General features: G+C 42.4%; 1 protein-coding gene across 3 annotated transcripts in view; it reads right to left on the bottom strand.

The window, feature by feature from the left end:
- Positions 1 to 21,504, bottom strand: part of NUP93 (nucleoporin 93kDa) — a 133,229-nt gene that overhangs the window by 19,005 nt on the left and 92,720 nt on the right. For all 3 annotated transcript variants that reach the window (XM_006863545.1, XM_006863544.1, XM_006863546.1), the window contains 4 exons: positions 17,230 to 17,358; positions 6,417 to 6,491; positions 4,058 to 4,144; positions 2,448 to 2,587 (listed from right to left, as the gene is read on the bottom strand). In XM_006863545.1, the coding sequence (XP_006863607.1) occupies positions 2,448 to 2,587; positions 4,058 to 4,144; positions 6,417 to 6,491; positions 17,230 to 17,358 (431 nt within the window). The remainder of the gene's footprint in view (positions 1 to 2,447; positions 2,588 to 4,057; positions 4,145 to 6,416; positions 6,492 to 17,229; positions 17,359 to 21,504) is intronic.

The raw sequence follows: 21,504 nt of genomic DNA, 5'->3' as shown, positions 1-21,504 counted from the left end.
CATATTTTAGCTCTCATGGACTTGTTTTCATTTTGTTCAGCTTCAGTTTGAATTTGCATATGAGTAATTGATGGTCTGTTCCACAGTCTGCCCCTGGCCTAGTTTTGACTGATGATATGGAGCTTTCCTATCGCCCCTTTTCACAGATGTAGTCAATTTGATTTCTATGTATTCCATCTGGTGAGGTCCATGTGTATAATTGTCTCTTACGCTGTCTAAAGAAGGTATTTGAAATGAACAAATCACTGATTTTGCAGATTTCTATCATGTGTTCACCAGCATCATTTCTATCACGGTGTAGCATAGTACTTTATGAATTATCGAACCCAAATGAATCAAGAAGGCTGTGGGAGGAATGGTTGGTGCTGGAATTTTTACACCCCTGGTATTTGTTGTTGCTGTTGATAAGTGCCACTGAGTCAGTTCTGACTTATAACAACCCTGTATAGAATTTTCGAGGAGCGGATGGTGGGTTTAAACCCCTAACCTTGTGGTTAGCAGTCCAAGCTTACCCTACAGTGCACATCAGGACTCCTACTTCAAATCCTGACTGTGGCAAGAAACAGACCAATCCGACATTTTCCCAGTAATTCCAGGATTAGAGTTGAAATTGCATGACACCACTTGCAATAGTATATGTAAACTGTCATCAACAAACCTGCTATAGAATTGAGTATAATCATTCTATAACATCCCCTTTGCCAAAAGGTACAATGAAGATGAGGTAAAAATAATTAATGATAAAACACTCCCAAAAGCTCCAAGTAGTGCTCTTAAAGAGTTAATAAAGAAATATAAATTTTAAAAGCACTAAATTAAAAAGAGGGACGGCTTAATGGTTTATTAGTAATATAAAACAAACAACAGAGCTTGGTATCACTACTGGTGAAGTCAAGAAGCAATGTTAAAGATCACGTTTACCAAACAAAAGTTGTAATGAACAGACATATAGTTACACCCATCTTTTTTTAGTTCCTAAAGATTTTTATACACTGTAAAAAAATTTTGACTCTTTGTTTTGTTGGCTTTCAACAAATAAATATAACAAATAAATGCTACCACATACATTACAGGAGTCCTGGCGTGGTGCTGTGAGTTAATGGGCTGGACTGCAAAGTCAGGTTGAACCAAAAGGTCGGCAGTCAAGCTCACCAGCTGCTCCTCAGAAACCCTACTCAGGGTCGCTATGGGTCGGAACCGACTTGGCGGCACTTAGCAACAGGAGCAGGAGTCCTGGTGTGGTGTGGTAGGATAAGCACTAGAACTGAAAGCAGATTTGAACCACTAGGTAATCGTTCAAATCCCTAAGGCACTCCTCAGAAACCCTATAAAAGGCCACTATGAGTCAGAACCACCTCGACAGCACTTAACAACAACATACATTAAGAAGGGTGAGTGGTTCTGTAGGATAAGCACTGGACTGTGAACTACAAAGTTGGCTGTTCGAGTCTACCAGCCACTTTGAGGGAGAAAGATGAGACTTTCTGCTCTGCAAAGATTTACAGCCTTGGAAACCTTATACAGGGTTGCTAGGAGTTGGAACCAACTCAACAACACTTAACAACAACACACACATTAGGTTCTTAACAGCCAGAGAGCATTACATTCAAAACTAACATTACAAAATTTAGCCAGAAGCTGAAGAAATCTTTATAAATCCTTTTGTGTCTAGGCTAAAAGGAATTAAAACACATACATCCACTCATTTGGAGTTCTATACTTTTCTTAATAAGGCATGGAGGCTAGTGAGTTTAATATGTCTGTTGTGTTCAGCTCGTATAGCTACCTTGTAATTAATACAGTATTTGGTATAACAGTCTATTCTCTGCTGTGCTGTGTCTGAATTACCTCAGTTGCACAAAGGAAACTCGTTATGACTTCCTAATGAAGCATTATTTTGTTGACAAAGGGCGACCATACTACAAGCTGCTGGCAGCTGCAGAGGCTTGGTGGTAAAGGGCTGTAATTTAGCAAGTGTATTCCACTTGGCTTTCTTTCCTGGAGCCAGGGAGAGGCCCAGCGCCTTGTCTCAGAAATAAAGAGGGTCTATTGCACACTCATAGAAACCCCTGCTGGCCGATTCAAGACTAGATGGAGTGTACACCGGGAGAAATGAATGGCATGGGCCCTCCTATGAAGCGGACAATAACCAGGGCACAGCCACAAACACCTCAGTGACCAACTCTAATTAATGAGGAGGTGGCCAAGAAACCCAGGCACAAATCACAGGCATTAAGAACTGGGCAGGACTTAGACTCGCAGGATGAACTGAGTACTGCCACAGGGAAAGAGAGGTGAAAGGGACCTTCCTATCATTTGAAAGGGGGTAAATTTTCTGGATTGGGTTGTAAAACTTAAATTGTTGAACGAAAACAAAAGGGCCTAAGGCATTATGGCCAAAGGATCATGTCAAACAGCTGGCGTCCAGTGTGCTGTTGCTGCCTTACCTCTGCTCCAGGTAGGCCAGGGCCTGCCTGACAAACTCCATGCGAACCTCCACGCTGCTGCGACTCTTCAGGGCATCGGTTGCAGGCACCAACAGCACGTCTGTCATTTGTTTGACCAAGGCCCACATGTCCGAGATGTTCTGCATGGAAATGAGAACACACATAGCAATGATGCAAGGCTGGAAAAATGGTTTGGCTCTTTGGGGTAGCGGGATGTGGGGGTGAGGCCCCCTGCCCTGCCGAGAGCTAGAGTTCCATCTGCCAAAGAGCCACCCCCTCACTCCACTCCCAGCTGGTTTTTCAGATCAATTACTATTCCAGGTCTGACATAACCACCTACATAATTAAGACCACATAAAATAACCAGAACACTGAGTCTCAGTGGGTTATCCCTTAAGAGAGAGTGAATACATTTATAAGCTAGGAGCTGAAACTCGAGCAGCTGCATTGCAGTTCTTACAAGGGCATTTGAGTTCCTTAAGACTTAAAATAAGAATTCAGGCTAAATAATATAGGTTTGTCCTCCCCAAGCCTCTCCAGGGGCTACTGCTCTTACCCCATTTTGTGAATGTCACAGCCTCCCATTTCCCTCCCACTCACTGCCTCGGAGGACAGCCTCTCCAGAAAGGAACGGGCGTTCTCCTCTTTGTTGCCACCACACAGCTGGGACTCCCTCTCCCCAGAACCCGTGTTCCCTGGGCCCTTGGCAATATTCTACAGTTAACAATATGAGAGGGCTTCAAACGTTCATGGAGAAATTCCACTGTCTTTGAATTCCATTTTTCCATGAACTTTCTGATGCCCCCTCATAGTTGGAAGACAGCACCAGTTGGAGAAAAGCAGGCTTTTATACTTTTTCCACAGGAAAAGAGAAGATCATGGTTTTATTGTCTCTCTCAGAAATTAAAATTGCAGAATATCCAGTAAACGTGATTCCTTCCTGGTGGTAGGATAACTGGCAATCCTTACTTTCTTGTTCGGACCTATTTGTATTGTCTTATATTTTACTGTAGGAAGAAATGGATGGAGGCAGGGAGAGAAAAGGAGGGAGGGATGAAGGAAGGAACAGTTTTGAAAAGATGAAAACAAAACCCATGTATGGGTGCTTGGCCACAACAGCCTTTCCTCCTTCTTCCTCGTCACCCACCCATTCACTGTTTTTTATTTCCCGAGAGCCCACTGCCCTTAAGTTGATTCTGACTTCACATTGACCAACGATAAGAGTTGAGGGAGGAGAAAGGATGTTGAAGGGTTGGAAAGCGCAGCCCCAGTGGCATATGAAGACAGACCCCGCCCGAGTTAGGGGCTTGCCAACATGAAAGCCATGTCACCTTCACAATTTAGCTCTCATTTAAGAACCCGTTAGTCTGTGTCTAAGAATGGGAACGCAAATACAACTTGAGGTCTCCTTGGACCACTCATTGATCCTGGTTCTGGGCTTTTTGAAAAATCATTTTTTGAGAAAAAGTTGTTCTGTTTTTTTAACTAAAAAAAAATTTTTTTTTTTTAAATATAACTCAAAACGGAATGGAGTGTCTGCTTAGTCATTTCAGCCATGTTGGCAAGTTGCTAATCCCCCATTTCTACCTGAATTAGTCTGGGGACTTTACCTTGTCATCCAGCTCCACAGCTCCACAGAGGCCCACAAGGTTAGGCTGCAGGTGCCCGTTGACAATTTTCTCGTTATAGATATAAATCTGAAATAACAGACAGCAAAAGAAATGGTACAGTTCTTATGTTCATTTTTTCTATTTAAAACGTGAGGCAGTTCTCAATGCAGCTTCTGCCCAATGGTCAGCAGAAACCTCCTCCTCCTTCCCTTCCTCAGAGTGGCCATGCAAGCTGCACTGCCTGCAGCGTGTGGCTCCTGGTCTGTGTCTGAGCTATAAACAGCAGCATCAATGCACACCAATGCTACCTGCCACTCCAGCCATGCCCAACACCTGGCCCTCAGTCCCAGTGAGCGGGAACCAAAGTGGAAGACGGCATGAAGAAAGGACTCCCACTGCTACGTCCCAGCCATCCAGGGAAGCCTAGTAATCTTTCTGGCAAAAGGACAGAGGAGCCATGGGACCAGGGCTCATGGGTTGAGGAAGGAGCATCAGAGTCTAAGCCCTTCATATGTGTCAGAATAGCAGTTACTGCAAATCAGAAGATCCATTTCTCCTGGAAAGAATCCTTGCTCTACAGGTAAAATTTTCTCAAGTAAAGGGAACTAGGGAATGCTTAATATATGGGAAATGAATTAAAATAATGTATGCTTAAAGAAACTAAAATAATGATGGTAAAAATTACTAGAATGTATTTTTATGAATGATTCCACTTTGTATTTGAAGTTCTTGCTCCAACTGAATAAGGCAATAATGTCAGACAATTCTCAACCTTTGCCAAACCAGTTTCCTCAACTTTAATGGGGAAAAGTTCCATTTAACTTCAGGGATGATATAAACATGAAATGAAATGGCTTTTAAACTATAAGGTGGTGTCCATTTCACAAGCCTTTACGGGCAGCCTTCCGTTTGCCAGGTCCTGTGTTTACCACAGGATATAAAGGCACACTCTCAAAGGGAACAGATGGCATGACATGGCATTGACCTAAATTTAAAAATATTAATTCTGTGAACTTTTAGTCTATACAGATGTATTAGGTACATATCTTTTTCTTTAAGAAGCTTGTAATTTCATTAGACCTCAAATCCAGGTGGTACAGGGGTAATGAAGGGAGCCAGCCATATAATCAAGGTGAAATGTAAAGGGTATAGATGTGGTAGGGGAGTAAGGAAGAGAGATCTAAAAACTGGAGCAGGAGGAGCTAAAAGAAAGGCCCAGTGGCTGGCTGTGAGGTACTCAGGAAGAAGACTCATCTGCGGGGAAGCATAGGAGGCTGGCTTCAGCTACCTAGAGTTTGAAGAGGCATCGGTACACTAAGGAGAGAACCTTAAACTTTTTGAGAAAATTTTGGTCATTTTCAGCAAATCAGTTGACATCTAAAAATAGAGATTTCTATGAAAGGGGACAGAGCTGTCCTCTAGTTTTGCTTCCACCTGACCCACTCCTGAGCAGAGGAAAGAAAGGAGGTAGGTAATGCTGCGGGCCACCAGTGGCACCATGTATTCCCACTCCAAGAGTCATGTTGTTGTTGTTAAGTGCCGTCGAGTCGACTCTGACTCAGTGACCCTGTATAAGGTTTCCGAGGAGCAGCAGCTGGTGGGTTTGAATTGCTGACCTTGTGGTTTGCAATCCTGTGTTGGTCCTACAGCACCACACCAACATTCCAATTGTTCCTTGGCTCATGCAGCTAGTGCAGGACAATCTTAAGAGATGGAAGTCACCACGTCAATTCAAGAGAAACATGTTCCTTCCTTGACATTTTGAAACAGGATAGGGTGTGGCAAATTGCAATAAAACACAACAGCTGGCCAGCACTGCTTTATTCAAACAGTCAATTCCAGGTAAGTACTGGCCCGGGGCAGTGTTAGGCCAACACAGTGGTGACCCTGTGCTAACCACAAAGAATCTAAATCCAAACAGTGCCATGACTTTCTCCAAGGCAACAACAATATTAAGTAGCACTGAAGACATCGTGCTTACCAAGGCAGGAAAGCATTTGGAAAATTTCTCTTAACAAGGGGTAAGAGAAGAATTTCTAATCATGCAGTCAGCCTACCAGGTAATTCCATTAATGACACCAGGTTTTACTGTACTTGAGGCTATTGCCAAGTACAGAACGAGATGCCCTGATCAGTTTAGAGGGCAGATTTTAATTTCCCTAAATCAAAACGGAGGCAATCTAGTACCCTGCTCGACAGAGTTCTCCAGTGAACAAAAGGTAAAATATTAACCAGTCTTTTTAATCAAGAGTTCAATGCTTTCAGGGCTTGGTTTCACATGAAGTCTTTGTCCCTTTTTCTCCCCAGAGGGCTCATAACTGTTGTTCTTGGGTGAAATTGTCCTGGAGCGTACACTCACCTGCCGGGCATAGGCCATCTCAATGCTGTCCAGAGAACTTCGACCGGGGGGTCCCAGGTCACTGATGTAACTTGGCTGCAGATCAAGACACAAAAGAGTATTCATTCATGAGAAGAAAACAAATGACATCTACATATATTGTTTTTAAGACAGCTGTCAGGAGTCCGCTTCCCACTGAGAATTCCTCAAGATGATGGTTCCAGAGGTGTCAATAACATGCAACTTTCCTACCACCAACAAAGGAGAAGGGAGCACGCATGGGACTTGGTTTAACCCAAAATGACGGAGGCTAGCTTCCTACCGACAGCCCTGTATGACTGCATCTACACAGCTTTCCAACGTTCAATTGCAATCCCATCCGTGCCCCCACCTCCATGATGTCTTTACACCAGTAATGCTGTCATTTCTGTGGGAGGTCTTCCATTTCCGTCAGTCCTAGCAGGGAATGGAATTGACAGAGGCTCAGCACCGGGACTGAGGCAGAGCCAATGCAGAATACACACGAAGACAACAGTTGCTGATTCATTTCTGGCATCTGAAGATGTGAAGCCAGTCCAAGTCAGGCAGTCGTTCATTAAGTCAGCAAACATTTGCTAAGTGCCTACCTCGGGCACAGCTCCGCACACATCCATCCCCACAAAGATGAAAACCAGCAAACCCTCGGAGCTTACCATCTGATGGGGAGTTAGACACAAACATAGGAGAAATACTAAGTAGTCATCTTGTTTTTGCTTTCTTTGAAAGACTAAAGCTAACATTTTGTTATTTTTACAGTAAACAAATATGTGCCCAAATAATGCCTATTAGGTATATACAATTAGGCATATTAATTTCCAGTACATTAGTTTGTACTCTACCATAGTAGAAATCAAATTATTTAAGCTTATCTAATTAAAAATCAATGCTCTCTTCTCTAAAATCTAGAACAAAGCATCTGAAAAAAGGCTTCCTGGTAAACAGAAGATAGCAGCAAAACTTCCTGGCATTACCTAAGTTGGCAGAAGAAAACCTAGCAAGCATGCCCTGGGCAAAGGGTGGAGAAGAGGGAGCGAGGGCAAGAGGCAGAAACCCAAGCCCTCTGCCATCACCAGCAGCTCCTCAGAAGCCTTATAACAGACAGAGTCACTAAATCTACTCAAGGACACTTAGCAAAATAGTATGTGAATACTTCATGGCAGATTGAAAGCTATCCAAGATGATAACAATTACATTGCAAATTTCATGAAAATTTAGCAATAGGGTTTCATTAGCTGGCCCCTGCACATCACAGTATATATACCTTTTCCCAGCCTCCATTTCAGCTAGCCATGTGACCTGCTTTAGCCAATGAGATGAAAGCACCAATCTGCTGGGATGTTTTAGAGACGGTATCTGCTCTATCTGGTAAAGCAGAAAAAAGAGGCTTGCATGGCCTTTTTACCTTCTCTTCTTTTTCTGCCTTAAATGCAAATGTGATGTCTAGAGCTACAGCAGCCATCTTGTGAACCTCAATTAAGTGGCGATGCTAAGGATAGCTGAGCACAAAGACAGAAAAGCCCTGGGTCTCTAGTGGTATTTTATTTTTGATAAGTGCCATCATGTTGTTTCTGGCTCATAGCAACCCTGTACAGGGCTTCCAAAGAGCGGCTGATGGGTGTGTGCCACCAACCTTACAGCCAGCAGTCCACTGTTTATCCTATAGCACCACACCAGGACTCCAGTGGTACTATAGACCAACTGAATTAAGGCTGATAATCTCCACATTTCTTACGTGAAAAAGCAGATCCCCATTCTAGCCACTGAACCTCCAGTTTTCTGTGACTCCCAGCTGTCTACATTCTTCAATGAAACACTTGAAGAACCACCACGACCAGATTGCAATATTAGCAATAGTGTTGCTATGAATCAGAATTGAGCACACTACAACATATGAGGGTGAGTCAAAAAGAATTGCTACTAGGGTTCCTGTTCATACATGCACAGGTTTATTCTAAACAAAATGTGTTTAAGTATGTCTCTGACAAGTTCTCTCAGTGCCACACCAGGAGTCCAGACCATGATGGTAGATGCTTAATAAAAGTATGCAACACTGGGGAAAAAAAAGTATTTGCTTTGTGCTGGCTGGAAATTCTCATCTCATTCTTTTACAATGAAACACACCTCCCTTGTTTTAAGAGAAACTCTCACACCAGCACACTTTCTACGTCTAGACTAATTCAAAGTGTTCCAGTAATGCTGAAATGAGACCTGTGCTATAAGACAGCCACCTTTCTGGAAAGGACAGAACCCATGTGAACACTGAAGATCCCGCCGGCTCTTTAATGAACGCAGTGCTGAGCCTGGTAAGTCCGGGAACCTTGTTGGGGAGAAAAAGCAAAGGGATGAAGAGGAACTGCACTAAAGTGGTTTTGCACGGCACCATTGTTGGAGCTAAATTTATACACGAACAGCCTGGAGAAAGAGTTTCCAGTACTAAAAACCTAATTTTTAAAATTATCCATTTAAAAAGTAGTTGGTTTTCAACCTTCAAATTTCCATTTAAATTAATTTTGCCTAATGCTCTTGTTTTTGAAAGTACTTCTCCTTCATTTGCCCTTAGCCAAGCCTCTGCATCACCACACATAAAGTCGATTATCCATCAACTGGACATGTGTCTGGGTACATTCCTGAGCAGACTGGGCCAATACTCAGCTGGAATTCCCAAGTCAGGGGGCTGCTTGAGAGCTTGGAAAGTGGGTGCCAGAATGCTGTATGGGAATGTCATTCCCAGTTTCTCACACAGCCTTGCTTGATGGAGCCAGAGCAGGGAGTGATAGAGCAGGAAAACAGGACCCAGAAAGGCAAATAAAATAAGATGGGAGGGAAGAGGCAGAGAGGAAAACCTAGGGTTCATCCAGGAGGCTGTAGATATATGGAGAAATAGCAACCTCTGGGAACAGACAGAAGAGCTCTGGTGGTGCAGTGGTTAAGCACTCATCTGCTAGCCAAAAAGTCAGTGGTTTAAACTCGCCTGAAGCTCCAAGGGAGAAAGATGTAGCAGTCTGTGTCTGTAAAGGTTTATAGTCTTGGAAACCCTTTGGGGGAGTTTTCTTCTGTCCTACAATGTCATTATAATCAGAATCGACTGGATGGTAATGGTTTGGATTTTGGTTTGGGCACAAGTATTCCTGCTGAGAGATCTTCTCAGAGTAGATGATGTCCCCCAAATAGGTCGATGCAGTAGAAGAGCTATGAAAGGGGACCGCAATACTTTTTTTTCCCCAGTGTTGCATACTTTTATTAAGCATCTACCATCACGGTCTGGACTCCTGGTGTGGCGCTGTAGGATCAACAATGGACTGCACTCCCTAAGGCCAGCAGTTCAAACCCACCAGCTGCTCCTTGGAAACCCTATACAGGGTCGCTGTGAATTGGAACCAACTTGAAGGTAGTTAACAACAACAACATAACAGTATTGCACTGCAGGTAAACGTGCTGGACTGCAAGGTTGGTGGTTAAAGCTCACCAGTCGCTTCGTGGAAACCCTATACAGAGTCACTATGAGTCGAAACCGACTCAATGGCACTTAAGAGCAACAGCATTAGGTGGCACTGTAGGATAAGCACCGGGCTGCTAACATCAAGATTGGCAGTTCGAACCCACCAGCCACTCCTCAGAAACACTATACAGAGTTGGTTATGGGTCGGAACTGACTCAACAGTACTTAACAACAACAAATTGTGCAAAGCACTGCTAAAGATGAATGAAACTCTTACCAAAGATTCACAATGTTGTTGTTAAGTGCTGTCTAGTTGGTTCCAACTCACAGCAACCCTATATAGGGTTTCCAAGAAGCGGCTGGTGAGTTTGAACTGCCAACCTTTTGGTCCAACCCGACCTTGTGCTCCAGCACATTATTCTGCAGCTCCTGCTGTTTGCTGTAGTTGGTAACTGCAGTACCTTATGATCCAGCAATTCCTCTCTCTGGTGTACCAAACAGATATGGACACACACATTCACAAAAAGTCATGGACAATAATGTTCCTAACAATATTATTTTTAAAGACAGGAACTAGAAACTACCCAACTGTCCATCAATACTCCTAGGAATCTTTGGTATGCATTAGAAAAACCCTGTTTAGACGTCAGTGTATCTAACCTCAGTGTAGCCTAGTTGCTGTGGTGGTATTGTTGGTGGGGGTCATGGATTTGATCCCAGACTTATAGGGCAGAGCAGAACTACTCCATAGAATTTTCTTGATTGTATTTTTTTTTAATTAAAGAATTACTCACTTAATTTTATAAGGCAATCTTCATTGGCCATAATCTTCATGGGATCAAGTCCCCAGGTTTTTCTCCTGTAGAACCCCATAGGGTGGGTTCAAGCCATCAGCTTTTCAGTTAGCAGCCAAGTGCTTAACCATTGTGCCACCAGAGTTGTGTTGGTGTTAGACATAATCAGTGAGCAATCCTTTAATGTATAAGTGGGTTTCAAAAAAGTTCACAGAAAAACAAAAAGAAAAGATAATGGAATTTTTTGACAAATGTTTGAAGTCTTCTTGTATTATCTGGAAAATGAGTTGGTCAAGCAAACAAAAGGCTCACCAAAGAAGCTGAAGAGAAACACTGAATAGTCTCTCATTCTGATGCCTCCTGACCTAATACTGTATTTCACCAATTCTCAGTGTAAACCAGTGGGAGTAGTGGTGCATAGAAACCTATCAAACTTCAGGTCAGCTCAAGGCTGATCTCATGAGGTAGGAGAATACACTAGACTGCAAGGTCAGTTTGAACCACAAGGTTGGCAGTTCAAACTCACTAGCTGCTCCTCAGAAACTCTATACAAGGTCACTAGGAGTCAGAATCAATAAAAGTATGCATGTATATGTTCAGTTTTAGTTGTTGTTGTTGTTAAATGCCGTGGAGTCGGTTCCGACCCATAGCAACCCTGTACAGGGTTTCCAAGGCTGTAAATCTTTATGGGAGCAGAAGCCTCATCTTTCTTCCGTGGAGCAGCTGGTAGTTTCGAACCGCTGACCTTAAGGTTCGCAGCCCGATTCATAACCACTATGCTACCAGAGCTCCTTCCAAATGTTTTTCTAAAATGGGTATATCAGTGTACCCTCCTACCAGGAAATGGGAATTATTCTACAGATATCCCTGCCACACTTGCTATTTCCTGTGTGTTTTAATGGAACCATTCTAGTGCCTGTGGGGAACTTTGTGCTTTTACACACATTCTACCTTAATACTGGAAAGGAGATAATTATGTCCACTTGGGTCAGCACCTGTGCCACCCTCTTTATAGGAGCCCAAAGAAGGTGAAGGCAGGCCTGAGTTCCCATGCCTGGGTTTCTTCCCTGTGAAACGCCTCTCCTGCAGATCTCTCATAAGGAATGTCGATGACATATGCCAAGAACCCAGCCCTGTGCCTGTCACAGAGCATACACTTGGTACATGCTAGCAGTATTTGTGGTGGTAGTCTTTGGAAGGCTATAAATGGTTAAATTGATGCTAAAAATTTTAAGATGGAGCTATCCTTTTTAAAGTGTTTTCATTTTGTTTATAAATTATTGCTAGTAATGGAGAAAAATCTTTGGATACCAATAGAAGACAATTTAAAGAAGTATGCTTGATAAGTAAAATATTCTTTTCTGAGCACCTAATTGCCAGGAATAAGGTTGATGGGATCCAAAGAGTCATCTGTTAGAAAGGAGGCTTCAAATCATTTTGAGCTGATCATACATTGAAGGAAAATGTTCAAATTTGGATAATTATTATAAAGAAAGGCTCAAGACTTTAAACACAATTTTCATTTAAGTAAAAATGGACTAGGATATGGTGCTTCCAGAAACGGCCTTCCCCTAAGACTTCCCATGGCAGAAGAACAGGGAGATATTGGTAATAACTGCTCCTGGCAAGTTTTAATCAAGGAACATATAGTTAATTTGGGAAATTAATTTCCTCAGAATGTTACTGAAAAAAAAAAAAAAAAAGAAGTATAATGTTTAAAGGAGGAAGACAGGCAATGGTGTGAAAACAAGCAAACCTCCTAGCTAAAATTTGGCCACTGTGAAGCAGAGTACACCCAGACCCTCCATGCTATGTTGCATGCTGGGCAGTGAGGGGTTTCAGCTGAATTCCAAAGGCCAGCTGTCTCCTGGCCTTCACATTCTGTGTTGTAGTTGCTGTGAAGTGCCGTCAAGTTGGTTCTGACCCATAGTGACCCTGTATAGGATTTCAGAGGATCAGCTGGTGAGCTTGAAGCACCAACCTTACAGTTCAAATGGCTTTGCATCTGGTGCATTAACCCACAGCGCCACACTAGGATTCACATTCTGTGGTCACCTATAAAGATGGGGGCAAAAATGTCTACCAAGTGGAGATAATATTACTTTTCTATTATTATGATAAAAATCTATAAAAACACACATTCCCCACACCCACTAGAATGACACAATTAAAAATAGTGTGGCAGGGATAGATTCTACATACTGCTGATAAGCGGGTACATGGATACAATCGTTTTAGAAAACTATCTGGCAGTGCCTACTGAAATTACTGGACCACAGGGTCGATTTGAATTGCAAGGTCAGCAGTCTGAACTTTCCAGCTGCTCCTCAGAAACCCTATACAGGGTTGCTATGAATCAGAACAACTACATACTATAAAGACCTTAATTGAAAGAAGTCAGAAATAAGAGTATGTGGTCAAACACAGGCAGAGTGGATCTCTGATGTCAAAAGTCATTCAAGTGGTTCCTTTGTGGGTGAGGGGGTAGTGAATAGAAAGGGACGCAAGGAGGATGACCGGGGTGCTGGTAATGGTCTATTCCTTTGTCTGGGTGCTGATTACATGGGTGTGTACTGTTTGTGATAACTCAGTGAGCTGTACACTTATGATTTGTATACTTTTCCATATATATGTTATATTTTGGGGAAAAGTTTCAAACCACCACCAACAAACAACAAACCTTACAAGATTCCAGAAGAGGGTGATTCCCTGGAGAACCCCAAAAGAGAAACATTTGTATCACTTGTCTGCCCTGCTAGGTGTCACAATAGAGAATAGCAAATGCCTCTTCCAAGGGGCCTCTTTAGGGCAGGGAAGAAGAGTCTACTAAATAGACTAGTCTATTTTTAAGAAAAGAGTAATCATCAAGAAAGAATATCTCATTAGCAACTTTTTAATTAACTCCAAATCCCAGTACAGACCACAACCTATTAACACCATTTTAAAACATGGAGCATATAAAACCACGAGCTGTTCCAGTTATTTTCCGAGCTTCATGGAGAACTGAAAAGGAACCACCACTACAATGGTCTAGGAGTTTATCCGTTAGTTCTTCGTTCCCAAAGATTCGGATTTGGGCTGCATTCCATTTGACGAAGAAATGTGGAGTAAGGGCCTTAATGAGCAATTGCCTAAGACAAATGACTCCGTTTATTTGGGGACTAATTTAATAGAAATAGTTTTCATATCAGGAGCAGATGTGCAAATGCGAAATACATGAAGTTATCCTGTAATCAGGAGAAACTGCCCAGTTACCCACTCTTGACCCAGACTTCAACACAGCGACAGGAAGCCAATAGTCCAGGCTCTCATCCGCATAGTCCAGGTCTCTGTAAGCCTCGATTTTCCCCATCCTAACCTGGAAAGAGATTGGTTGCTATCCATGAACCAAACTGCTGAGGAAAAGACTGAGATGCAATGCTCGTATTACTTGAAAACCCATCTTGAAACTGTTTACTTTTACAATTTTATAGTACCATAATTTTAAATCTTTACTTTCAAATTATCTAAAACTATCTCCCCTCCTCTCCCCCCATACAACAGTAAAGAAAGGCCATCTGGTTCAGTTGCTTTACCTGACCACTAATCTTTCTAAGGACTCCTGGTCTGGTGCTTTAAGATCAGCACTGGACTGCGAATGACAAAGTTGGCAGTTCAAACCAACCAGCGGCTCCTCAGAAACCCTATATAGGGTTGCTATGAATTGGAACTGACTCAGCAGTACTTAACAACAACAATCTTTCTAATAATCCCACCCACCCAGCCCACCAGTGCTGCAGCAGGGATCTCAATCCCAGGGCTGACTACACCCTCATGAGAGTAGAAGCCAGCACTACCCAGCTAAGCTGCCCCCAAATTCCTGACCCACAGAAACTCTGAAATGACAAAGACTTGTTGTTACCAGTCACCAAGGTCTAGAGTACTATGTGACATGTCTGTTGATTCAGGTCTGACTCACAGCGATCCTGTATAGAGTTTCCAAGGAGTGGCGGGTGGGTTTGAATTGCCAACCTTGTGGTTAGCAGTTTAGTGCTTACCCTAACGTTTCACACCAGGAATAGATAATGCACACAGCTGACTAAATGGCTAGTTCAGTAATTTGAGCAAGAGATGATGGTATTTTGGACCAGGGTGCTAGTAGTGGAGGTGGGGATTAGCAGCTGAATTGCAGGTACGCTTTGAGGTTAGGGGTAACTGGATTTACTAACATGTGGAAAAGACTGGGTGTGAGATGTCTGGGGAAAGGACAAAAACGAATCCAAGGCTTTTGATGTGAGCAAGTGAAAAACTGGTAGTGTCATTCACAAAGGAGAGGAATTCTATAAGAAAAGAAGCCTGAGGGAGGAGGGGGAGAGTAGGGGAAGGGTGCTTGGTATCATGACTCAATTCTGGACATGCTGACCTGAGATCCTGGGCTAGCTGCTAGACAGCCAGTGAAGCCAAGAAGGCAACAGGATGTGTAAGTGTGTGGTTCATGGGCGCAGATACGAACCTGAGAGTTTTTAGTACATAAATAGTATTTAAAGACACAAGCCTAGATAAGATCATAAGGACAGTGATTAAGAGAGGAAAAAGTTAGGACCTCATAAAAATTTAAAACTTTTTCCCATCAAAAGACTTCACAAGGAATATGAAAAGAAAGCTACAGACTGGGAGATTAACACTGGAGACAATATATCTGACAAGAATCTATTAAGTAAAAGATAAATAAAAACGCTGACAAACTACTTACCAAAAAAATTTAAAAACAGGCAATGGACCTGAATAGATATTCCACCAAAGAGGACATTCAAATGGCCACCAACCACATGAAAAGATGCTCAGCATCATTAGCCATCAGAAGTATGCAAATCAAAACTACAGCGAGAGACCCTCGCAGTCCCACAAGGAAGGCTAAAAGCAAAAGCAAAAGCAAATGACAAATGTTGGGTAGGGATGTGGGAAAACGGAATATTTATCCATTGCTGTCAGGAAAACAAAATGGTCCAACCACTATGGAAAACAGTGTGGCAGTTCCTCAGAAACCTGAAAACATATCTATCATGTGACCCAGCAATTCTACTCCTAGATATGTACCCAAGAAAGCAGAGATTCAAAGAGCCGTGTACACCAGTGTTCATTGAAGCACTATTTACAATAACCAAAAGGTGGAGACAACCTAAATGTCCATCAACAGATGAATGGACAAACAAAATGTAGTACATACACACAAGGAAATACTACTCAATGTGCAGGAGAAATGAAGTCTTGATACATGCTACAGTATGGAAGGAGACTGAAGACATTATGCTGAGTGAAACAGCCAATCACAAAAGGACAAATCCTGTATGACCTCACTTATAAAGACAAGAAAAGGGAGATGAACAGAGACTACAGTGCATTAGTGATACCAGTTTTTGTTAAGTGCCGTCGAGTCAGTTCCAACTCAGAGTGGCTCTGTACTGGTTTTCCATGGAGCCACTGGTGGGATCAAAGAACCAACCTTATGGTTAGCAGTCAAGTGCTTATCCTACAGGATCACATCAGGATTTCACCAGGGATAGTGGTGGTGATGTGCCGTGGAGTCGGTTCTGACTCATAGTGACTCTGTACAGGGTTTCCGAGGCTGTATATCTTTACAAGAGCAGAACGCCTCATTTTCCTCCCGTGGAACAGCTGGTAGTTTGGAACTGCTGACCTTAAAGTTCACAGCCCGATTTGTAATGACTACACTACCAGAGCTCCTTACCAGGGGTAGTAGTGAGGGGGGTAAAAGGGGGCTAATCGTGATGAAAACATAGCATTAATTAAGAGTAGGGTTACACAGTGGATTACTGTAATCACTGTCGGTAAGTTGATTGAGAAAAGTTGTGTGATATATATACAACAATGGCACACACCAAAAAGAAAAACTGCTGAGGCTGCTTATGTATAACCGAACACCTCATCGGAATTGGCTCCTTGATTTGGAGGTTAAGGGTCATGATGCTATGGGATATCCCAGCTAACTCTGTTGTTAAGTGCTGTTGAGTCAGTTCCAACTCTTAGTGATTCTGTACAGTGTTTCTGAGGCAGTAGAAAGCCTCATCTTTCTCCTGCAGAGCAGTAGGCTGGTAGGCTCAACTTAGTTGACCTTGTGGTTCCCAGCCCAGTGTTTATCCTACAAAGGCGCCATGCTACCAGTTAACTGGCTGAAGAATACGTTTAGTGCTTCTGTTCTGCCTTCTAGTTGCACAGTGCCTAGGCTCGTAAAGCTTTCAGGCGGCCATCCATGGCACAATAATCAGTCTTTGTAGCAACAACAAAATAAATAAAATTTAACAGGAAAAAAAAGACAAAAGAGAGAGATGAGCCTCGGGACAATACAACATCTAGGAGTCAGCGAGTGTGAGGAAATACAGACAGAGCAGAAGCAGCCAGATACATTGGAAGAGATTCAAAATGGAGGCATTCTGGAAGTCAAGTGAAGAGATGTTTCAACAGGCAGCAATCAACTGTGCAGCGACTGATGGTAGTCAATAGAGAGGCATTCTCTGACCTGGCATTTTTATTAATAGTGATGTATCTCTGGGATTCAACTTACTTCACTTTCTTGAGTAAAGTCAAGGGCATCTTCTCCTGACGCCAGCAGAGTGTGGAGAATTCGCTGTTTCACTTGTTCCCACTCGACCAGCATTGACTCTCGATGGTACTCCTCAGCCATGCCAAAGGTCTGTGAGAGGCAACAGAGCAATGATCGCGTGAGAAACATCTGAGGGCACAGTTCCTGTAAAGCCCAACTGAAAGCAAAAGCCTCACACCTTCACCACTCCTAAGTAAACTCAGGCAAATTATGCTTCAAGACTTTAGTGACAACTGTCCACAATATGAACTGTTTCATCAATTCTAAAATAAGCATCTTTTTCAAACCCTTGAAATGAGGCTGCATAAGTCCAACTAATAGCATGTGACAGTTTAAATTACAGTATTTTTTCCATACTGTAGTAAATAAAATGACATAAAATTAGTGGTATCTTAAGATGTAATAAGCATCTAAGATTTAAAAAAAAGACAAAGGTTCTCCAGTGATTTTATTACTTTTTAAAGAAATATTAATATTTTCATAAGAGGAAGCAAATCAAGGAAAGAAGACACTTCTGGGATTAGGTTTCCTAATGGTCAAACCTTGCCTTGGATTACCATCTACTGGTGACAACTACTGCAGGTAGCTGTCAAAAGAAAGAAAGGGACAAAAGGTAGAATGGGTTAAAGCACAAACCTCTGAGGAAGAATTAAAGCCACATGCAGAGCTATGCTAAATCGTGACCATTCAGATCCCACTATTCTTTAATTGGCAGGCTAGGTTTTCCAACAGCTGAAACCCACTTTTTAAAAAGTCATTTCATTTACTATCAGATTGGCATCTAATTAGGCAGCACCAAGGGAATGGGTATTAGTAATGCTTGCTTTGTTTTTGGCAATACAGATCATTTATACTGATAATATCCACATACATGAGCTTTGGGGAACTGCTACAAAAAACACATATATTTTCCTGAAAATGGGATGTTTGCATTTAGATCAATATTTATTGCAATGCTGGGGGGGTGGGGAGGAAACACAAAAAAGTATCAGGCTGCAAGTCTGATTTCAATTCATCTATTAACTGATCCCTTTTCTAATATATATCCCAAAGAGACATGGAAAATACAACAATTACAAACTTTAAAAACAGACACCCACTTGGTGTTCTGCTCATTACGAGTGAGAATGAACCATTTCAGTCAGTTAGCCTGGGATGAAAATTGCTGTTATTAAGCGCTGTGGAGTCGGTTCCAACCCACAGCAACCCTGTACAGGATTTCCAAGGAGTGGCTGGTGGGTTCGAAACGCTGACCTTACGGTTCAAACTGACCTTACAGTCCAGCACATTATCCTACAGCGCCACACCAGAACTCCCAGAGAAAAAATGCTGGCTTCTTGTTCACAGCAGTGAAACACACAAGCTATGCATTTGAATAGACAACAGAAATGTGGACTAAATTTTCCTAGAAGTTACCCAGAAAATAGTACACAAATAAACCACAATTTCTGCTACAACATTTCTTACTCAGTGGTCAAACTAACTGCCTCCACAGTCTTGAACCTCTCCCAGCAAAGAAAACTGGAGGCCCATATGGCACAACAAAACCACTGTCATTAGTCAATTCTGACTCATAGCGACTCTATAGGACTGTCCCATAGGGTTGCCACACTTTTCTCCCACAGAGGGTCTAGTGGGTTCAAACTGCTGACCTTCAGTTAACAACTGAGCACTTAGCCACTGCACCACTAAGCATCCTTGGCACAAGCACCAGGTGGGAGAACTACACAGATGGGAAAGGACCAACATAACAGACAACTGTTGGAACTTGCATCAGGAAGTGAGGCATAGACTAAGCTGTGGCATCGACCACAAAGGTGGGCACTTAATTTGTGTCACAAGACTTTTTCTTAAGTCTTAAGACTTAAGGACAAGTCCTCTGGCTAATAAAGAATGGCAGAGCAGCAAAGGCAATGGAAGCCCAAAGACAATACAGCACCCAGAGAAACTGCTGATGAGGACACTGGGGAGACTTCGGCATCCTTAAAGGGTCAGAACAACAACAGTGGGAATTAATGACCCCCTGTTAATTAGGTTACACACCTGCCAGCCAAGAACCCCTGCTTTGCAAACACAGGAAGTACTTTGAAAATTGACAGCTTTCTGGGCTCCAAACCCTGAGCTATATGGAAGCAGTAGGCCAGGCTACTGAATTAGGAACAGCTCCACAACCTGAACGAACAGCACTGTAGCTCCATTCATCATCAGTGTAAAATAAATGGCCCGACATTCAAATTCTCTTCCCTTGACCATGCCACCCCTCCAGCTTACCTTAATTACATTAGAGATAATGGAATATCCAATTTGTGCCTTAATCAAGGATGATCAGTCACCCATCTGCCCTATTTCAACCTATTCCTTTTATACTCACATCTAAAAGACTGGGGATTAGGTGCAAAGAAGAATGTCAACTAAAGGAGACAACAGAGGTACTCAACTCAGAACTAAAAGAAAGAAAGACAGCGAAGGCTTGAGGCCAGGTGAAGCTAGGGATGAACAGTGACAAGAAGGAAAAACACCCAAGGGAAGAGAGAAAGGGATCAACTGGCTGGCCACCAGAGGTCACCAAATTAAAAGGCAGGCAGGTGCCTGGGAGTAGAAAGACAAACCACAGGAAATGGCAAGGCAGTGCAGAAGCCATTAGAAATTAAATCTGAATCTCTCACGTTACTGTTAAGTGTGGAAAATATTTCCCTTTGAACACAGTTCAGAAAGGAAGGCAGGGAGAGACTGGGCTACTGAATAAAGAACAAGTGGGGTGCACTTGAACCCATTTTCCTAAGGGAAGAGGGCAGTATACTTTGACTTCACACCAGATGATAACTGAGCTGTTGGTGGCTTTGAGAGACTCTGCATTGTCCTGGGTTTTTTGCTTTTGTTTTGTTGTTGTCGTCTTTTTGCTGGGATGCACCAAATGGGAACAGACAGAACACGCGTCTGGTTCTGTAGCTTGTTTGCCTGTTTTCCTGGCACTTCAACAAGGATATTGGCAAGTTATTCAAACATGAAATCGCCACCAAAATGCCAGGAGGCTGCTCACCTTTTGTTTGTAAATGTTTCTGCCCAGCAGCAGTCCTTGTGTCCAGCCAGGTCAGAGGTGCCCCCAAGGCCGGCTCTGACCTGGCATGTCTCTCTTCACAAACACATTTGCACATATTTTGCATTGTGGTAGGTGAGTTAAACGATCTGGCTGACTGCATAACTAGTCTTAGTATGTGGCACAATGTTCAGTGACTGCCAACTCCAGAAACACAGCCTGTAGGGTAAATGGATTCATAAGACTCAGGGGCACCTGACAATCCCAATTTCATTTCACTGGTCCTTGACAAGAGGTGAGGACATTTTGGAGAGTATGCAAACCAAAGTATCCACCAAAAAAAAAGAACTAAACAAAAAAAATTCAAGTCTGAATCAACAAGTAAAAATTTCTGTATTTCTAGGAAAAGGTATTATTGCCAAAAACAGAATTAACATAAATTTTAGGGAGTTCTACTTTGATTATTAAACATATCAGCCATTTAAATAATTCCATGTAAACCTGCACTGGCAAGCCCCTTGCTGCCCTCTCTCACACCAATACCACTGAGACATTTTCACCTTCTCAGAATATTTTATTAAAGCCCATTGAGAAGTAGTACAAATTATTAAACTGTACACTTCATTCTTTTTTAAACTGCATAAATAAATAACTGGTTCTGTATGCAGCAAAACAGAGGGCCCTCTTTAACCTACCATCATTTACAGAGGGAACCACTGCTGGCAGAATGCTTTAGCCCTTTCTTCTTCCCTCTGGGAAAAGCTGCATTTCAGAACCAATAGCAGATCACTAACCTTTCTCCTCCCTCCCCCAAATCCTGAGAGGCCTGAAGATTTCTTTGGAATATTCTGAAAATGGTTCGACCTTTTGATCCTTGTCAGAAACAGATGAAGTTAACTCCCCTGTTAGTAAAACTACCTTTGAGCATCTTGAGGAAATGCTTGTTGCACTTTTAACTGCTACTTTGGCTGACCTATTTAACATCTTTTTGAGTACAGTGGTACTTTTGTTTCATTTGGAGAAATCATTAATATGAAAGATGTTACAGAATATCACACTGTATGAAAAAAGGAAGATTATAAATGATCACAGCAATTAGCACTGTTTTTCAGAACTGCTCAATCAGCAGAAACCAAAATACCATTTATACTCTAACAACTGACACCACAGAATTTTCTGGCTCAGAACTTCTAGTTAAT

This window comes from Chrysochloris asiatica, unplaced genomic scaffold, assembly GCF_000296735.1.
Source record: "Chrysochloris asiatica unplaced genomic scaffold, ChrAsi1.0 scaffold00055, whole genome shotgun sequence".
In the NCBI taxonomy this organism is placed as follows: Eukaryota; Metazoa; Chordata; class Mammalia; order Afrosoricida; family Chrysochloridae; genus Chrysochloris; species Chrysochloris asiatica.
The sequence above is the reverse complement of the archived record's forward strand: the minus strand, read 5'-3'. Positions and strand labels throughout refer to the sequence as shown.